This window comes from Apodemus sylvaticus, chromosome 7, assembly GCF_947179515.1.
Source record: "Apodemus sylvaticus chromosome 7, mApoSyl1.1, whole genome shotgun sequence".
NCBI classification, from domain to species: Eukaryota; Metazoa; Chordata; class Mammalia; order Rodentia; family Muridae; genus Apodemus; species Apodemus sylvaticus.
Window position 1 is genome coordinate 16574255 of NC_067478.1, and position 21188 is coordinate 16595442.

Here is a 21188-nt window from a genome sequence, read left to right on the forward strand (position 1 = left end):
TGTAGTGGGAGTCACCCAATCTAGGCTTGTAGGTTGTTTTGTTAACTGATTTGAGTTGAGCTTTCTTTTACCAGGGAATTGGGTTGGAAACAAAGTAGCAACAAATTACAAATTGGGAGATAAACTGTGAGTGACATTGAAATTTTCACTAAATAACTCATATCTTGTGGGATATGTGCCATGTTAGCAGAAGAAAGGAGAATCTCTTGATCATCTCAGATGTAGGAAAGGCATTTAACAAAATTCAGTCCCTCTGAGTTCAAGGTCAATCTGTAGAGCAAGTTCTAGGACAGCCAAGCCTATACAGTGAAGGAGTTGGAAAACAGATACTCGTGATAATATAATAGAACAAGGGTGCCATGTTCCAGCTCCAGCAAGCAGCAGAACTCACAGCTTTGGCTATTTGGCTCTGACTTGATAGTCAAGAACAGAAGGGGACTATTGGGACAATTGACGCTGGTTATCTGGAGCTAAAAAATTATTGGTGATTAAGAAGAGACAAGCATCACTGAGGTGATATCTGGGAAGTATTTTCTGAGAGCACAAAGAAACTGTTTTAGAGATAGCAAAGATTATACCTCATGCTTTAGCTGGACTTGTTACTGTATAAGAATCACCCAGTGGTACTGGTTTTGAAGGCATGAAGGGGTCATGGAGAGCAGCTGAAGCTTGGCACTGTGAGAGGCCTGGGAATGCCATTGATGAGGGTGTAGGCTCAGTTTCAGTTGATGGTCCAGGGTTGAAGGGGTCATGCAAAGAAGTTGAAGCTTAGCAACATGAGAATAGGTTATGAGAGGCTATTGGTGAAGCCTAGTAGCAGCAGAAGACCCCAGTGTATTGTAGGTGTCAGTACCATGGAAGGATCACCAAGAACAGCAACAGTGGCATGGAGTCAACCAATGCCTAAAGTGCTACAGAGGGCAGAGTTGGAGAAGTGACGCAAGCCATTGGGAGGAGCCCACACATTAAAACAGGAAGCTGTGTGCTTGGAGTTGACTTAGAGACCCCAAAATATTAAAGATGCCAGAGCTGTGGGATACCTTCAGAGGAAAACTGGTAATGGAGTGGAACCAGCCAAGGAGAAAGAACTTTGTTGTAGTCAACAACTATAAAAAAGGAGCTGAAGATCTGAAGACCTCTTTGACATCAGACATGGAGATGCAGAGTTTGGAGTTTGTCTAGCTGGTTTCCTGTCTTGTTTTGGGGATTACAGTTAAATGAATGAATCTCAGAAGAGACTTTGAACTTAAGACTTTTAACATTGTGAGACTGCTATCGACTAGGGAGACTTTGAAAGTACTTTTTAAATTATACTATGGCTAGGTATGGCCCCCATAGACTCGTGTTTAAACAAGCCTATAGGGGCCAGGGGCCAGGGAGTAGAATATGATGGCTTATATTATATATATATACATATAGTGCCAAGGGCCAGGGAGTGGCACTATTAGGAGATAGGGCCTTATTGGAGTAGGTGTGTCACTGTGGGTATGGGCTCTAAGATTCTTATCCCAGCTGCTTGGAAGCCAGTCTTCTAACTGCCTTTGGGACAAGAGGTGAAAAATCTCAGCTTTTCTAGCCCCATATCTGTCTCGATGCTGCCAAGTTCCTGCCTTGATGATAATAGACTGAACCTCTGAACCTGTAAGCCAGCCCCAATTAAAGGTTGTCCTTATAACAGATGCTGTGGTCATGTTGTCTGTTCACAACAGTAAAACACTAAGATAGTACTTTTTATGATAAAGGTTATTTATTAAAATAAACAAAATTTTTTATTAGTTCTCTTATTGCTGAAAGAAAAAGAAAAAAAGTGCAGGTCTAAAGCAACTTAGGGAAGAAAAGAGCTGGTTAGGCTCAGGAATATGAGGCAGCTGGTCATATTTCAGCACAGTCAGGAAGCAGAGAGATGGATACTGGTGCTCAGCTTTCTTTCTCTTTATTTTTCCTGGAATACCAGCTGGTGGAATAGTGCTACCCATATATAAGGTGAGTCTTCTTCCCTTAGTTAGCCCAGTCTAGAAACTTATAAATATGCCTAGACGTTTGTCTCTTAAGTCATTCTAGATCCTGTAAAGTTGATACAATTAAGCAATAATTAACAGTAATAAGTGTACTTCAACTTAATAACATCATGTGTGATAAGCCTGTATGCCAGCTGTAATATACTCAGTAGTGAAAACATGGAGCTTTTCTTCCAAGAATAAGAACAAGACAAAGGTACCTGTTTTTATAGCTTTAATTCTGGAAGTCCAAGTCAGAACAAATGGTGAGGAGATAAATTAAAAGCATCCAGGAATAGAAGCAAAACTGTTTTTAGAGAACTATCTTATATGTAGAAATCTCTGGTAACTATGTACATGCGTACACCTCATTAGAATTAACAAACATTTAGTAAAGTTATATGATAGAAAAAACATGCTAAAGTCATTCATGTTTCTATAAAATTAGCAGACTATCTGAAAATGAAATTGAGAAAACAATCTCATTTATAATAGCATTGTATTGGCTGGTTTTGTGTGTCATCTGTGTTGACACAGGCTGGAGATATGACAGAGAAAGGAGCCTCAGTTGGGGAAGTGCCTTCATGAGATCCAGCTGTGGGGCATTTTCTCAATTAGTGATCAAGGGGGCAGGGCCCCTTGTGGGTGGTACCATCTTTGGGCTTGTAGTCTTGGGTTCTATAAGAACGTAAGCTGAGCAAGCCAGCGGAAGCAAGCCAGTAAGAAATATCCCTCCATGGCCTCTGCATCAGCTCCTGCTTCCTGACCTGCTTGAGTTCCAGTCCTGACCTCCTTTGGTGATGAACAGCCAATGGTGGTGATGAAGTGTAAGCTGAATAAACCTTTTCCTCCCCTACTTGCTTCTTGGTCATGATGTTTGTGCAAGAATAGAAAGCCTGACTAAGACAAATTGGTAGCAGCATAGTGAAGTATTCCTGTGACAACCTGACCATGTTTTGGGGAGGACTGTGGAAGGACTTAGGAATCTTAGGCTAGAAGATCCATTCAGTGTTAAGAGCTCTGGGATGTTGTGTAGGAGCCTCAAAGACAATGTTGAGAACAGTGTAGAAGATGGAGGTCTGGCTTGTGAAATTACAGAGGGAAGATTAAAGACTCTTATCAGGGCCATTGCTATTTTGATTGTGAATATTCTATGGTTTTGGTTAGCTGGGGCTGAAGAATCACCTGTGATTAACAAGATACCAGAACTACTAAAGCAAAACCTTTGCATTACGGGGACTATTGATGTTGGTTAGCTGGAGCTACAAAATTAGTGGTGATTAAGAAAAGACCAGGATCACTGAGGTGCCATTTTCTGGGAAGTTTTTTTTCTGAGAGCACAAAGTGGCTGGGTTCCAGAGATAGCCAAGTTTTTATCTCATTCTGCAGCAGTACTTGGTAATGTGTAAGAGTCACCAGGTGGTACTGGTTTTGAAAGCATGAAGGGGTCATGAAGAGCAGCTGAAACTCAGCACTATAAGAGGCCATGGAAGGCCATTGTTGAGGGTGCATCCATAGTTGCAATTGATGGCCCAGGACTGAAGGGGTCATGCAAAGGAGCTGAGGCTTGGCACCATGAAGAGAGACTATGAGAGGCTATTGGTGAAGTCTAATTACAGTGGAAGACAGCAGTGTTTTGGAGATGCCAATACCATGAGGTGACCACCCAAGAGCAACAGCAGCAGTGGAGTACGGGGAGCTGGAGCCTAGAAGACAAGGTGTGTGCTACAAAGGGCAGAGCTTGAGAGGTGACCCAAGCCCTTGGAGGAGCCCAGAACATCATGAGTGGATCCCAGACATTGGATGGTTGGAGTTTGATTTTGCTTTTGATTGTGACTGTGCCCTGATATTTTTCCCTCTTGAAGAAGGCAGTTTAGTGAATCCCAGTCATGAGACTTTGAATGTTTAAAAGACTTGGAATTTTAAAAGATATTGGATATATTAACAGGATTGAACTTTTTTTAAATTTATTGATATATTTATTTACATTTCAAATGATTTCCCCTTTTCTGGACCCCCACTCCCCGAAAGTCCCATTAGTCCCCTTCCCTCCCCCTGTTTTCCCACCCAACCCTTCCCACTTCCCTGTTCTGATTTTGTTCAATACTGCTTCACTGAGTCCAGAACAAGGGGCCACTTCTCCGTTCTTCTTGTACCTCATTTGATGTGTGGATTATGTTTTGGGTATTCCAGTTTTCTAGGTTAATATCCACTTATTAGTGAGTGCATACCATGATTCATCTTTTGAGTCTGGGTTACCTTACTTAGTATGATGTTCTCCTGCTCCATCCATTTGCCTAAGAATTTCATAAATTCATTGTTTCTAATGGCTGAATAGTACTCCATTGTGTATATATACCACATTTTTTGCATCCACTCTTCTGTTGAGGGATATCTGGGTTCTTTCCAACTTCTGGCAATTATAAATAGGGCTGCTATGAACATAGTAGAACATGTATCCTTATTACATGCTGGGGAATCTTTTGGGTATATGCCCAGGAGTGGAATAGCAGGATAATATGTAAAGACTGTGGGACTTTTAAAGTTATTTACATCTTGGGGATGAATGAAGAAATAAGGGTTGAGGCTTAATAGTGATGTGTTTATGTGTCAGTTGACAAGGGATCAATTATACTGGCTGGTTTTGTGTCTCAACTTGACACGCTGGATTTATCACTGAGAAAGGAGCTTCAATTGGGGAAGTGCCTCCATGAGATCCAGCTGTGGGACATTTTCTCAATTAGAGATCAAGGGGGCAGGACCCCTTGTGGGTGGTCCCATCTCTGGGCTGGTAGTCTTGGGTTCTATAGCAAGCTGATCAAGCCAGGGGAAGCAAACTCCTTTTTCCTGATCTGCTTGAGTTTCAGTTCTGACTTCCTTTGGTGATGAACAGCAGCGTGGAAGTGTAGGCTGAATGAACCCTTTTCTCTCCAACTTGCTTCTTTGTCATGATGTTTGTGCAGGAATAAAAACCCTGACTAAGACAAGCATCAAAACAATAAAATGCTTGGGAATAAAGTTAGCTGGGAAAGTGAAAAATATGTACACTGAAAGCCAAAACATTGCTGAAGAAAATTAAAGCATAACTAGAAAGTTAAAAAGTCCTATTCCATGGTCATTTATTATTGTCTCTAGAATAAATGAGCTCAAGCTTATTGGAAATGACAGCCATGCTTTTTCATTAGCATATACTTATTTATAATCATATGTGCTTTTTATGATAACTGCTTTATTATTATTGTTATTATTATCATCATCATCTCTATAGTTTTATATCTTGTACTTCAGACTTTTGATAGCCTTTTGAGTTCAAATTTAGGACTTTATAAATAGCTATCTTTCTTTAAAAGAGAAACAACTATCATTGGCTTGTTTACTTATACAGAGTAGCACATACTTCAGAAGTAAAGGTTCGTTTCATCAGGAAGATACACAATATCAGAATACATAGTATATGACAGTTCTTAAAAACAAGTAAAAATGAGCCATACTTTTAAAAGGAATTATATACACAAGCAGTTAAAATATAAAGGGACTATAAGTTGCAAACCAAGATTATGATTACCATTTGGGTGTTAAAAACCATTATTGTTAGATAGGGATGCTTATATATAAGTAAGATACAAGGATAAGGGTTGGTGGGTGTTATCTAGTGAGTTGCTGGTGGCTATGTTTAGAAGCTCATCTAGCAAACTAGATGATATTTTGAGACCACGTCCAGATCAGTGTCTACAGGAGAAAGAACAAAATCAGAGGTTAATAGTAACTACAATTGTAGATAGATTTATTATTTTTCTCCTCTCTCCCCTTTTCTTTTCTTTCCCCCAAATGAAAAGACCAAGGCATACCACAGAAGTTAGGGAACTCTTGTGTTTCCTTGGTTTTAGGTCCTGGTATGAAATGACTACTGCTGTCTTTCTAGACAAGTGGATGTAAATATGTACCTTCTGCCTTTTCTTTTGCTTTACTGCTACAGGGCATGAAAACCCTGCAGGGGCTTGGTTGGCAGGGTAGATGCTACCACTCCTGCTCCATATGTTCTGTCTCCAGTGTGAAAGCTCTCTGTGGACAAATGCCATGCTGTAGTTAACACACAGAGCTTTCTCTGGGAGAAAGAATGCATTTTTTTCCTCATGTGTTCCAGGAATGAGACATATAAGCGGTCTGGCTTTTGTGTTGATTCTGACAGGGAGTTATTGTACTTAGATTTGCTAGTTCCAATTATCAATATTTAAGTTGGTAAGGAGGAGTGAGGGCTGTGTTCAGTCAATTTTGTGAACACATAACTCAGTTGGGGTGAGCAATGGAGAATGGCCTTTCATAGTTGGGGTTATTCAATTTTGTCTTTTAAAACATCAAAAACTGAATATAAATCTAAATTTCCAATTCAGAGACTGAGGACTGCTAGTCATTTAATTACATTTGGGTCCTGGTGCCATCTCTTCCCACTCCTAATTCCAAGTCTGTATTTACTTTTTTCTTGTTCTTTTAGCTATTTCTTCAATGTTTTCACATTTCTAATAGAATTCCCTTAATGAATGCCTTTTTTTAAAAATTAAGGTATTATTTAACATTTTTTCCTATTTTAAATGACAATAATTAAACTGAATGCTCATGCACCTACACTCCTTTCTTGTCTTGTGTCCAAAATCCCAAATCACCACCTTTTGAGTCGGCAGTCAGTAGTTAACAATGCCTGTGTAGCTGTTTTCATGAATTTTGTATCATTCTTTTTTGAGTCAACATTCAATTTTTATGCTGTGTGTGTAATTATTTTCATAAATAAGGAGCTCTAGCTGTGCTTCCTTGCTTATATTGTTTGTTTTTAGAGGTACTGACTGCTTGATCTTATTTACTCCATTTTCTAAAGTCTAACTTCTTAGTAGAAATAAAAATCTCCTTTGAGTATGTTCAATACATTAGGTATTTAATAAATGTAATTTTTCTCAGTAGTGTCTTGTGGAACACTACCACCTTCTACATTAATATGTCCTGAAAAATGTCTTTGTTTCTTTCCTAGGTCCCTTTGTCTCTTTTGGTAAACCACTTTTGCCTTAATTTTGTCTTATTTGTTCATTTGACAAAACACTTTACCAGTAGCTTTCTTAAAAGCAAACAATGTAAAATAAAAATTAACATTTCTTATTTTAAAATAGATTAGCTTGCCCTTACTTGTAGACTGATAGTTTTGATGAACATAAAATTGATGAACAGAATTGTGGGCATATATACTTAGAATAGCCAGTACTCAGAAGGTTAAGGCAGGAGGATCAAGAGTTTGAGTTCATTCAGGATCTAGCATCCAGTGAGACTTTCACACAGAGCTACAGCAGCAGACGCTACAGAACTAAGTGGGTGCCAGGCCTAAGTGGGTTTTCATCTCCTGCTGCTGTCTGTCCTGCTGTCAGTGCTACAGTTCTTCCTAGTTACACATCGTCTCACTGAACACTTATGGATCATCACTTTGTCCTCGGTACTGTGAACTTTTACCATGTCCATCATGGTATCTGGTTTTTAATTTTTGTTTTATTGGTGGTTATGTTAACTACAATCCAGTTCTTCCAATGCAGGAGCTCATTTTCTTTACTTCTGGTCCATGTTGTTATGGACCAGCTTAATTCAGTAGTTACTGTCCAAGCTCTGGCTACATAGAACGTCCACTCAGTGGCTTTAGCTTCTTACCTTGAATTTAAAGAATGAGTTTCACTGATAACAAGTACGTTAAGATTTTAGGAAGGATGTTATTTTAGGTGAAAGCAAGCTAGCAAACACCTGCAGAGCAAGGACCAGGTCCTAGGGAGAGGATATTACTGAGTTGAGTGTAGAAGATTGGAAAAGAATTGCCAATTGCATTATTAATGCTACTTTCTAATTATATGTTGCATTTCATTCTTACTCTATTTTTACACAAAAGACTAGAGCAAGTTTTTCCACTTTTACATAGTTAAATGAGAATGGGTTTTCTACTAGCTAAAACGTTTTGCACTTATATTCCAGTAACCTATATAACAAACCATGATCAGCCTAGAAGCTTCAAACAACTGATTGATAACTGTTTCAATAGTTTAGTTGGGTAGTTTTCTCTCATAGTTTCTCATTTTGTTACAGCCAGGTAGTTGGTTGGGCAATAGGAGTCTGAAGATTTGGCAAGGCTAGGTATATGGTATTAAGAACTAGTTACTAGGATGTCAACTTGTGGCTTCAACATGTAGCTGTGCTTTTAAAAGACTGACTACTTCATTCATTTATTCATGCATCCTGAGAGACAGCAAGAGGCAGGCTAATTTGGGGCTCACAACTGACTTAGTTCAATTCTGTCATCTTCTATTGCTTAGAGTGATCTCAGAACCTGCCTAGATTCATAGAGAAAACCCACTGTCTTTCCCTGTAGGGCTGTCAGTGTGTCAGTATTACATTGCTATAGAAGAGTAGGGCATGGGAGCTATTATGATTTCTAGAAATTTTAATATGATAAGTCCTTATTAAAAACATAAATAATTGTTTATAATTCTTTAAAGACTATATAACTGTATTCTTGCATAGATATTATGTATGTATGTGTATATATTACATGTGTGTATGCTCATACCCATATATATAATTATACACATATATTCTATACATATACTTAGTTTATCAAGGCTGCTATATAAAAATTCTATAAACCCTAAAAGACAGAAGTTTATTTCTCACAGTTCTGAATTTTGGGAAGTCTAAAATGAAGAAACAGAGTTATTGTCATGGGAGAGCTCATTTCCACATAAGTGACACCTTTTCACTACATCTTCACATTGTGTAGTAGAAGAACAAACTCCATGGACCAGTTCTCTATAAGGGCACTAATGCTCTTTGTGCTCTGCCCTCATGACTTTAGTCATCTCTGCAAAGGTACTGCCTTCTAATACCATTGCCTTAAGGATTAGGATTTTGATATGTAAATTTGGTGTGACACAAGCATTTAAATTGTAGCACATGGGCTACAGAGATGGCTCAGCAATAAAAAGCGCTGGCTGCTTTTCCAGAAGACTTAGGTTTGATTCACAGCACCAGCATGGCCGATCACAACTGTCTATAACTCTAGTTTCAGGGATATCCAGTGCCCTCTTGAGTTCTCTGTGTGCACCAGGCTTGGATGTGGTACACAGACATACATTTAGGCAAAACATCAGTACACATAAAATAAACATAAATACATCTTTAAAAAAGAATGAATCATAGTACATGCGTAGACATATGTGTTGCATTGATATATGCTCCCTTACACTTGGCCTAAAAAAGAACCCAGCTTTCAGTTTGTGTTCACAAATCTTAGAACTATCTTGAAGCTGAAACTATCTTCATCTTCTAATTCAAGTCAGCATTCCCTGAAAAACTGTTCATGTTTTCTAAAGCTTCAGCGTCCCTTTCTATCACTCTCAGCTGATGAGCTTGCCTTTTCTCTGAGAATACTTAAGTCATTTCATTAAAGTTCTAACTCTCTGTGTCATTACTAGAATCTTTCCTTCTATGACAATACAGTTGTTCCTTTTGGCCCATGGAATCAAGCAATTATGGAACAAAAGCACTTAGAAAAATTGCATCTGTAGCATATGTTGATTGATCATTAAAGCATTCCTTATAGACTGTTTATACTTCAATATCTCGAATAATCGTATAAAATCTTGTTTCTCTCTGAAAGAAATAGAATCCTAAGTATTCAAAAGCCAAGATTTTGCTTCTGTGAAGTAAGACTCCAGTTCTTAAATTTATATTCTTTATTATATGTAAGTACACTGTACCTGTTTTCAAACATACCAGAAGAGGGCATCAGATCTCATTACAAATGGTTGTGAGCCACCATGTGGCTGCTGGGATTTGAACTCAGGACATTTGGAAAAGCAGTCAGTGCTCTTAACCTCTAAGCCATCTCTCTAGCCCCCTTAAATTTATATTCTTAAGAACAGTTTTTGAAGCATCAACTGAGTATGTAGTTTTTTGTGTTGTATTATTTACTTGTAAGGTAATAAACACTACAATGCCCTTAATTAAGTTCATTATGATGTTCCTACTTAACTTTTGTAATCGTAAGGATCTTTATTAAGCTGAAAGGTGTAGAAATCTCCCACTCTAGGGACACATACTGTTTAAAAGAAGCTAATTAGAAAGCTAGATGAGGCCTAGAAACCAAGAATGAAATCTCACTCCAGAGACTGGTTTTATATGAAGCCTTAGTTGCTTCAAAATAGGGCAATTAATTCTCTTCCCTCCTTCTTTTAACTTGACTATCCCTCCTGATGAAACTAGAGGTGTTGCCAGATGTCTTTGCTGTTAGGGACATTATTACTTCCGTTGTGAGATCAGCTTTGGGCTCCTGTGTAAGTTACTTTTCTGATTAAACTTAATAACATTGATTTACTTGAGATGAGTGGTCCAGGATGGGGTAGAGGAAGTGCTTTTTCGATGATGCAGATTAAGTATGCTGCCTTATTAGATATCACTGTGTACAAGTTTTTAGAAAGTCGGAAGTTCCTTTTTGTTTCTAAGTATTCTCCTTCTTACATTGCCTTTATAGTTCAGGGAAATGAGCACTTTCCATAGTTTAACTATTTTTCTTTCTCTTTTCATTCCCTTTCCATATCCCTTTTATATTTCACCCTCACCAAAACACCTTTCAGAAACACAAAGTAGATCTTTTCTACAAACTACGCCATGTGATGAATGAACTTATTGACCTGCGAAGGCAGCTACTGTCTGGTCACCTGACACAGGATCAGGTGCGGGAGGTTAAGCGGCACATCACCGTGCGTCTGGACTGGGGTAATGAGTAAGTATGACTATTACTTGGGCATCTCTTAGTTTTTTTGTAACACAGTCCTCATAGAGTTTAAACTTGATTTAAGGTTCTCCTTAATGATTAAAAGATGATATATCCTCCATACAGTTTTGCTAGGTCTTTTTTTTTCCTAGCTATCAATGGTTCTAGTCTGAAGTTTTCTTAGGCTGTGCTTTTATTTCTGTAAAGAATTAAGGAATTGGACTGGATTATCCTCTGAGCTGTCAGGAGATCAGATTCCTTTATTTTAAACTTTACTAATTATAGTATACTTAAAAAAGATTTTTGTGGTGCTTTAGAGAAAAAGGGAAGTTGGTACAGTGAAGATGGCTCAGCAGATAAAGAAATTTGTCACTGAACCTTTCCAACTAAGTTCCATCTCCAGATTTTACAAGGTGGAAGAGAATCTGATTAACTACAGCAAGTTCTTTGACTTCTGCTAGGGCATCTGCATACCTACACATACAACAAATAAATGTATACTTTGTGTGAGTGAGTTTGTGTGTGTATGCATGTGTAAGAGATAAACATTCGTGTTCTTTATACATTTTATACTCATACAGTGAACCTGAATAAGCATAACCTATAAATAAAGATTTATATTTTAGAATACTCAACTCATTTGTCATTCAGAAAGACTCCTGCGTTTGAACAGTGAATATGATGACTTTCTGTTCCCTTAAAATAATGTTTGAGAGCTAGAAAGATAGCTCAGTGGTTAAAATCACAGGCTGCTGCTTCAGAGGGCAGGGATTCGATGGCAGCACCCAACGTGGCAGCTCACAACTGTCTACTACCTCAATTCTAAGGGATCTGCTACTCATTTACGGCTTCTTTGGTACCAGTCATGCACATGGTGCAAAGACATACATGCAGGCAAAACACCCATACACATGAAATAAAATAAATCCTTAAAAAATAAAAATTTGAGACTTTGTCATTATAAATTGATTTAGGTTAAAGTTATATATCTTCATAAATTTATTAATCTTTCGTGACCACTAAATTTTGAAGCAACCAGTTGTTTCCTACTTCAGACATAGATGCTTGTTTAAATATATTTATATTCATGTCTTTTAGCCAAAGCATTTTGGAATGACAGAAAAGAAACCAGTAAATGAGACTTGTGAATCTATTTCTGAAAGGTAGGAAATAACTTACTGACAGAAGAAGCCAATATAGGCAGAGAGAACTTTGCTAATGTTGGAATCAGTCAGCTCTGAAACTCCCAGAATCAGGGGATATGAGAGGGACCTTAAAAGGTCACAGTGATGGTTTTAAAGTCTGTATGAAGAATAATCATTTCTTGAGAAGAATTAATAGCCAGCTGATTTTCCTTTATATTAGAAACTAACAGCCTCAAAGAAACTTGCTAGCTAGAGGAAGTATTAAGACTTCGTGTATTATGGCATTTAAAGACTTCATATAATGACCAAGTCCCCTACTCTTACCAGAAAAGACAGCTTGCCAGTCATTTATTTATGCATAAAACTTTCTACATTTTTTCTAGTGCATTTTACATATAAATGAACAATTAGATTTCACTGATATTTAAATAGATTATCTCTCAGGGAAGAAGGAGATCGGGATTAAAATATATATATATCTAGACCTAAGAGAAATGACTTATCCTTTAAGAGAATGGAAATTCACTAAAAACTTTAAGAACAAAACAAATTCCTCCAGTATCTACAAAAATAATCAAAAAGGCTCATTATGTAGAATTAGAGTCAATAAAGAAAGAAGGAATATTATTTCTAGAATAAAACACTCAGATAAATTTTATGTAATTTCCTTGAAAATGAAACAAAAATAAGGAAAATAATTCACTGAGTACATTGACTGTTAGAGAGTCATTACTGAGGAGGTTCAAGATCAAATCTAATTCCCAGAAAAAGAGCAAAGGCAATGAGGTAGTGTTTATAAAGAATTGGAAGTCCCAGAGCCAAAACAAGCAGCATCCAGATACAAAGGGATCACTATTCAGTTAAAGTTAAAAACTGAACTCTAGATTAATGTTCATTAAAACTTTGTAAAAATTACAGGAATGAATAGAAATTCTTACAGGTCTTTAGATAGAGAAACAGCTTTTCTTACAAAAGAAAGTAATCATACTAGACTCAAAAGTTTTATCATTAGTGCCAGATACTGGAAGATATAAAGTAGTTGCTTTAGAGTTCCATAAGGGAAATGATAACAGTGGCCAGAGTTTTGTTGTCAAATAAGCAACTTTTATGTATTCAACAATACATAGTAGCTATCTCTCATTTCCTTTTTGTAGGTGAAACTTGGAAAAGAAACTGCTAAGTATAAGAATAAATCAGGAAATATAAACTAATATATCTGAGTGAATCCAAGTGAGAGTGATTGTTCTGTTACTAGAAATAAGAGAAATACAATTGAAATTGATTTAATTTTTTTGAAGAGACAAGATCCTATCCTAGTTTGTTTTGTTTATTAGCTCCAGACTGTACATTGTAATCCTTGTTATATACTAAACTACTCATATGCTATAATATACATGAATTCAAGTTCTTCCTGGCTGTACATTAAACTATTTATATGCTGTGGTATGCATGAATGAATTAAAGTACATTGATCAGATAGTATTGTCTAAATTAATGACTTGGAACAATAAAAATACTAAGTAAAATAATAATATGTTAAATTACAGAACAACTAATGACTCTGGGTCCTCAGCCCCATATACTACTCATTATACTATAAAGTATCATTGTACTTACCTTAAGAATCAATAGTAGTAGCCAGGAGTGGTGGTGCATGTCTTCAATCCCAGTACTCTGGAGGATCTCTGTGAGTTTGATGCCAGCCCAGTCTACATAGTTCCAGGATAGCCAGGATTAAAGAGGGAGACCCTGTCTCAAAAAAAAAAAAAAATCCCCCAAAGCAAAAGCTAACTAACAAAACCCATGATAATAGTTAATGAATTTGAATCAATGCTACTAACAGTTAACAATTCATCATATTGGAATTTAACTACAGTCATAAAACCAGTTAATAAATAAGATAAATGTTGTGATCATAAAAAGAGAAAGCAGCATAAGAATATGTTCTATGGGTGTGGGGGGAGGGGGCGCCTCAGCAGCCCACTCCATGGCATCCCTTCCCCCTGAGGGACCAGACACACGACGGTATAGTATAGAATAGAGCTTATTCAGGGTGTGGGGAGGGGAGTTAAGGGGGTAGTAGAGGTAGAGAAAGACACAGAGAGGGAGAGTGTAGAGAAGTAGAGGCTAGCCATGACCACGTGGAGAGAAGGGGTCAAGGAAAGGGGAAAGGGAAGGACCCAAGAGGACAGGAGAGAACAAGAGGGTAAGATAGGCAGGACAGAGTAAGAGGCAAGAGAGGAAGAGGAGGGACTGAGTAGCCCCTTTTATAGTGGGCCAGACCTACCTGGCCGTTGCCAGGTAACTGTGGGGAGGGGCATACCTGGCTGTTGCCAGGTAACTGTGGGGTGGGGCTTAGACAGAATCCTAACAATAAATGTTTTTGAAATATCAGTTAACTTTCCACTGTAAAGCTTGGAACACAAACCAATCATATTTTACAATCTTTTTATTTTTAAAAGATTTATTTATTATATCTAAATACACTTCAGACACACCAGAAAAGGGCATCCGGTCTCATTGTTGATGGTTGTGAGCCACCATGTGGTTTTGGGACTTGAACTCAGGACCTTTGGAAGAACTGTCAGTGCTCTTAACCGCTGAGCCATCCATCTCTCCATCCCCATATTTTACAATCTTTTAATGAAGGTAGTTTAACACCTAAGATACAACTACAGATTATTCTTGAAGAAAACTAAGGAGAGTGGAAATACCTTTGGTAGTTGTAGAACTATTTTATCTTTATAACTTTTTTCAGTGAAGTGTGTGTGTGTGTGTTTGTGTGTGGGTATGTGTGTAATATGTCCATTTTAATAAATCAAAGAAGCACAATTCCACTCTATTCCTCTTTTCCCTGTTCTCCATCTTCCTTCTTCAGGCACCTCTTTCTTCCTCCAGTTTTCTTCATTGTCTCATTAGAAAATAAAGTTGAAACCCAAACAAAAATTTTGTAGGCTTGTCTCTGCTTTTGTTGTTACAGTTTTCTTTTCTCCTTTAGACAAATCCAAAGCATTTCTTCTAAACTATTACCTCTGTTGGACTGTTACCTCTGATACTTGAAATTCTATTTTTTTCTTCATATTTAGAAATAAGAGATGATTTATTGTAAAGATACTCTGCTCTATAAGTTATGTAAAAGAGATTATTCCACAGCAAAGCTGAGTTTGGAAAACCACTTCCATCATTCTCATGTATACCAGAATATTTCCATACTTTGTGTTTCACAGTTCTTTTATAAGTGCCAGAAAATATTGACACATAGTGTATGTATATTGGCATATAGGGAGATCCACTGTCAGTATTTGATGAACACATTTTAGTCATTTATTTAATAGAATTATTAGTCATATGCTAATCTTTTATGCCTTTTCTATAAGTTCTGACATATAATTTGCTTTTTCAAAATCAATTTCATAAACAATCATAGCTTTTAATAGTATATTTAATTATAGCATTGTGGCAAGTAGCAAGTACAGAGATCCATTGGTCCTACTATAATGAAATACTCCTTTGACTGTCCAAGACTTATGTGCGTAGTGAGGGAACCATCACTGAGAAGCACTGATGGGTAGTGAGTGCCAGGACTGGCATTGTGCCTAGGATACATAAAACTCAACTTCTGGTCACCAGTATTTGTAGTTTAGATGCTGTTTGGTTTTTGCTTTATTTTTCTCAAAGTATTGCCTCTCATCCTTTCCTCCTTTCCCCTCTCCCCTCATTCCATGTTCTTTTCTTTAAAATAAATGAATAACTTCTGGGGAAATCACCATCCCTGATCTCTAGCTATACTACAAAGCAATAGTGATAAAAATTGCATTATATTTGTACACAGACATGTAGGTCAATAGAACAGAATTGAACACCCAGAAGGAAACCCATATACATATGAACACTTGATTTTTGATGAATAAGCCAAAAACATACAGCGGAAAAAGGAAAGCATCTTCAAGAAATGGTGCTAGTCTAAATGGTGGCCTGTATGTCGGAGAATGAAAATAGATCCATATTTATCACCTTGCACAAAGTTCAAGTCTAAGTGGATCAAGGACTTCAACATAAAACCAAATACACTGAATCTAATAGATGAGAAAGTAGCAAAGAGCCTTGAGTTCATTGGCATAGGGGGAAATTTCCTGAACAGAAAACCAATGGCTCAGGTTCTAAGATCAACAATTCACAAATGGGGCATCATGAAACTGAAAGGCTTCTGTAAAGCAAAAGACACCATCAGTAGGACAAATTAACAACCTACATTCTTAACTCTACATCCATAAGAGGGCTAATATAGAAAGTTTTGCAGGCAAGTGGATGGAACTAGAAAATACCATTCTGAGGGAGGTAACTCAGACCCAAAAGGACATGCATGGTATGTACTCACTAATAAGTGAATATTAGCCAAAACGTACAGAATACCCAGGATACAATCTACAGAACTCAAGGTTAACAAGCTGAAGGGCCCAAGTGAGGATGCTTCAACCTCACTTGGGAGGGAGAAGAAAGCAATCATGGGAGGCAGAGAGAGGGAGGGAGGGAGTGACCAAGGTGGGAGAGGAGAGGGAGATGGGAAAAGAGGAACATGATCAGGTATTGGGGTGGTGGGACAGGAGTGAAGCCTGAGGGCCAGCAGAATGAATGGAAACAGGCAGCCTCAGGAGGTAGGAGGTGGGGGGACCCTTTAGAATGTGCCAGGGACCTCTAAGGACTCAAAGGGAGGAACCTTAGATGAAATGTCCAACAGTGGGGAGAAGGCACTTGTAGAGTCCACCTCCAGTAGAAAGACAGGGCATCAAGTGGAGGGATGGGGTTGCCATCCCATAGTCAAAAACTCTGACCCAGAATTGTTCCTGTCTAAAGGGACAAAAATGGAGAAGAGACTGAGGGAAAGAAGGTCCAGTGACTGGCCCAACTTGATGCTATGTTGTGCTTATAGACAGGAGCCTAGCATGACTGTCCTCTGAGAAGCCCAATAAGCAGCTGACTGAGACAGAAGCAGATACTTACACCCAATCAATGGACTTCAGTTGGGGACCCCTGTGGTTGAATTAGGGAAAGGCTGGAAGAAGCTGAATAGGAGGGCAACCCCATAGCAAGACCAGCAGTCTCAACTAACCTGGACCCCTAAGATCTCAGATACTGAGCCACCAACTAGACAGCATATAGGAGCTGGTCTTAGGCCCCAACACAACACTGTATGTATAACTATATATAAAACCATATATATATAATTATATATATATGTGTGTGTGTGTGTATACATATGTACACATACACACATATACATACATATACACATACATACATACATACATACATACATACATACATATCAGAGAACTGCCTGGTCTGGTCTCAGTGAGAGAAGACAGACTAGCCCTCCAGAGACTTGAGGCCCCAGCGAGTAGGGTGGCCTGGTAGAGTGGAGGTGGTGGTGGGAGAGTCATCTTCTTGGACCCAGGGGAGGAGGAATGGGATGAGGAACTATGGGAGAGAGGACTGTAAAAAAAAAAAAAAGTTCAAAACAAAAAAACTCAAGAAGTTAACTTCCAAAAACCCAAATAATCCAATTTAAAAATGGGATACACGCTGGGCAGTGGTGGCACACGCCTTTAATCCCAGCACTGGACAGACAGAGGCAGGCAGATTTCTGACTTTGAAGCCAGCCTAATCTACAGAGTGAGTTCCAGGACAGCCAGGGCTACACCGAGAAACCCTGTCTGGAAAAACCAAACCAAAAAAAAAACAAAAAACAAAAAACAAAAAAACAAAAACAACAACAAAACCCCAAAAAGCAAACAAACCAAAAAAAAAAAAAAAAAAAAAAAAACAAACCCACAAAAAGAAAAAAAAAAAACAACAAAAAATGGGGAGAGGGGTACAGATCTAAACAGAGAATTGACCACAGAATAATCTTGAATGGCTGAGAAACAAATGTTCAGAGTCCTCAGTCATCAGAGAAATGCAAATCAAAACCGCCCTCACTACCAGTCAGATGTGATTCTACCACACAACAATCAGAATGGCTAAGATCAAAAACTCAAGTGATGCACATGCTGGTGAGGATGTGGAGAATGAGGAACACTCCTCCATTGCTGGTGGGAGTGCAAACTGATACAACCACTCTGGAACTCAATCTGGCAGTTCCTCAGAAAATTGGAAATACATCTACCTGAGGACCCAGGTATACCATTCTTGGACATATACCTAAAAGATGCCCCACCATACCACAAGGACACATGCTCTACTGTGTTCATAGCAGCTTTATTTGTAATAGCCAAAAGCTGTAAACAACCCAGATGTCCCTCAAATGAAGCATGGATATGAAAAAGTGGTTCATTTACACAATAGAACACTATTCAGGTATTAAAAATGAATTTTGCAAGCAAATGGATGGAATTAAAAAATATCCTGAGTGAGGTAACTGAGACCTAAAAGGACATGCATGGTATCTCACTGATAAGTGGATATTAGCCAAAATATATAGAATACCTAGGAGAACCTGTAGACCATAAGAAGTGTAACAAGCAGAAATGACTAAGTGAAGAGGCTTCGATCCCACTTAGAAAGGGGAAGGAAATATTTAGGGGGGCAGACAGAGGGAGGAATCTGGGTGGGAAAGGAGAGGGGAAAGAAAAGGGGAACAGAACCAGATAAGGGGGGCAGGGGGCAGAGATGATAAACTATTCATTCTCTCTCCTAAAGTAGCTTATGTAAAGACTAAGTCCAATAATTATATCCAGTTCAGGGAGCCAAAAATAATATACCTAGAAGTTAATTTCAATTTATTAATTTTTAATACCTTCCATAGAGACTGTTCCGTCCATAAGCCATAATTTCATCACTGTAGTAAATATAAAACAGGTAAATTAAAATTATACCAATCCAGAATTGATATGATTAAACTGATTTTTGCTGTATAAAAAATACTCAAAAGGAGAAATATTTTTATTGCTTCTTTTATTTTTTGAGATTATAATATATTACATTGTTTTTCTCTTTTCTTCCCTCCAAACCCTTACATATGTTCCTCTTGTCTCTTTCAAATTCATGGCCTCTTCCTTTTATTAATTGTTGTTTCATACATATGTATACTAAATATTACCTATTTATTATAACCTAGTTATTCCTAAATATAACCTGCTTAGTTTGTGAGATTATACTTATATGTATGTTTTCAGGGCTGACCATCTGGTATTGCCTAACCCATTGTATGGTCTTCCCTGGAGAAGACTATTTCTCCTGCTCTCAGCATTCTTTAGTTGCCTCTCTTTCTTTGTGTAGAGTTGCCTTGCCCCTCAGCTACTTCAGCACTTTAGTGTGTCTATTATTGTTACCTTGCTCAGCTCATGGTTTGCTCATCATGTTGGTCATACTTTATGTGTGTAGATTTTGAGATTACTAGAAAACAATCTCAAACTTCCTGTTCCTCCGACTCTTATGCCCCCTCGTTTGCCATGTTCCCTGAGCTATAAGAATTTTTTTGTTTCTTTTTTGTTGTTGTTGTTGTTGCTGTTGTTTTTGTTTGTTTTAGATGTATTCATTGGGAATGGGCTCCACAGCTCTGCATTTTGATTGGTTATGGTTTTCCGTAATGGTCCCTGTCTCTTGTAAAGAGAAGTTTACTTGCTTTCATGATGACAGAAAGTGCCATGAAAGCTTCCAAAGGAGGGAGGCAGCTAACAGTCCCATCCAGTTATAATGTTTATGAACACCCAGAATAGCATGATAAACTTCAGTGTGCTGTAGTGGCATGTACTCTTTTTAAAAATTATAGAATTTTATGTGTTGGATCCTTTAGGTAGAAAGCTCAGATTTCGACAATATGCAAGTATTAAAACTTACGTTGTATTAAAATTGTTTCTATACATTTTGCTGTAAAAATGATACTGACAGTGGAAGTATATAAGATAGGGGAGGAGAGAAATTATAAAGAGAATGTGAGATTAAGAAAGAACAAAAAACTGGACAGAGAGGCAGGCACATACAAGCCTGACCCTTGGGATGCTGAGTGCTAAGATCATTATAAATCCAAGGCCAGCCTAAGCTACATTGTGAGATTCTACCTGAAACAAATATAAATGAAAGAATTAGAATTATAAACTTATAAATGGTTCGAGGAAGAGAGGATTGAAAAGAAAAAGATAATTAGACAACATGACTCCAGTCAGCATTGAGGCTGAAGTGGTTTATTTTTCTCTGCTTTTATACCATTCTAGGTACTTGCAGAGATTAGGGTCAGTTCTTAGATCAAAGACAAAGTAATCAAACAAGTCAATAAACAAAGCCCTGTGATCACTGTTTATAGGGGTTTATCATGATGACCAAGATAAAAGGAAAGCCACACATTCCTTGGCTGTGTTTACCTTGAGTTTTGTATTAGCCCAAATGTAAATATTCTTATCTGAGCCTACTTCCTTGTCAGAGCCCAATGGCAAATTCTTCCCAAATTTCTAGTGGCCCCAAAAGCTCTCCACAGGTTTATAATATACAAAAAGTGTCACTGGATGATTTTCTTCTGCATAGATTTTTAAGTTAGGATTCCTGGTTAGATGTATGGTTAATTTTTTCTCTCAGGACATATGAAACCAGTAGACTACCTACTGACTTCTTAGGTTCTTCGGGGGTTGAAGGCTGTGTACTCAGCAGCTGTTCTTACTCTGTTTTGACCATATGTGGCCAGAAAAAACAAAAACAAAACCAAAAAAACAGGAAAAAAAAGCCCTTGAATTTTAAGTTGTAGACCAACAAGTCTCTTGCTTCCCCTTTTATCCAGGTTGGCCTTTCTTTCACTGTCACCTTTACTCTCTGTTCCCCCTCCTACCCTTCTCTCTTCCCTTTCCTCTTCTCCTATCACATTATTTTGTAATTATTACATACAATGCCTGGCCTTGGAAGTTGGTATATAAATGTATTTTTGAAGTAGAATGAACTCCTGCTATTTGTACCGGTTACTCATGAACCAGTTGGTATTTTTTCCCTAGATTGAAGTGCTGACTAAGAATTAGTCCCCAAACTATTACAACTACACTATTATAAATACAATAACTTGTACCTCTTATGTTTTATAAAAAGGTAAGGGAGAAAAGGGATATGTTTAGTGTATATGCAGTCAGGTGTGGGGGAAGATGGTGCCTCTAAGAGCCCATGCTGAGGCATCCCCTGAGGGACCAGCCACATGAATAGAATATTATAAAATGGAGTTTATTCAGGGCATGGGGAGGGAAGTTGAGAAGGTAGAAGGGACAGACAGACAGA

At 37.9% G+C, this 21188-nt stretch overlaps 1 protein-coding gene across 1 annotated transcript in view; it reads left to right on the top strand.

Annotated features, from left to right (window-relative positions):
• Dock3 (dedicator of cytokinesis 3) overlaps positions 1–21188 on the top strand; it is a 308913-nt gene that overhangs the window by 120046 nt on the left and 167679 nt on the right. Inside the window, exon 6 of the mRNA XM_052189224.1 lies at positions 10652–10800. Coding sequence (XP_052045184.1) covers positions 10652–10800 — 149 coding nt within the window. The remainder of the gene's footprint in view (positions 1–10651; positions 10801–21188) is intronic.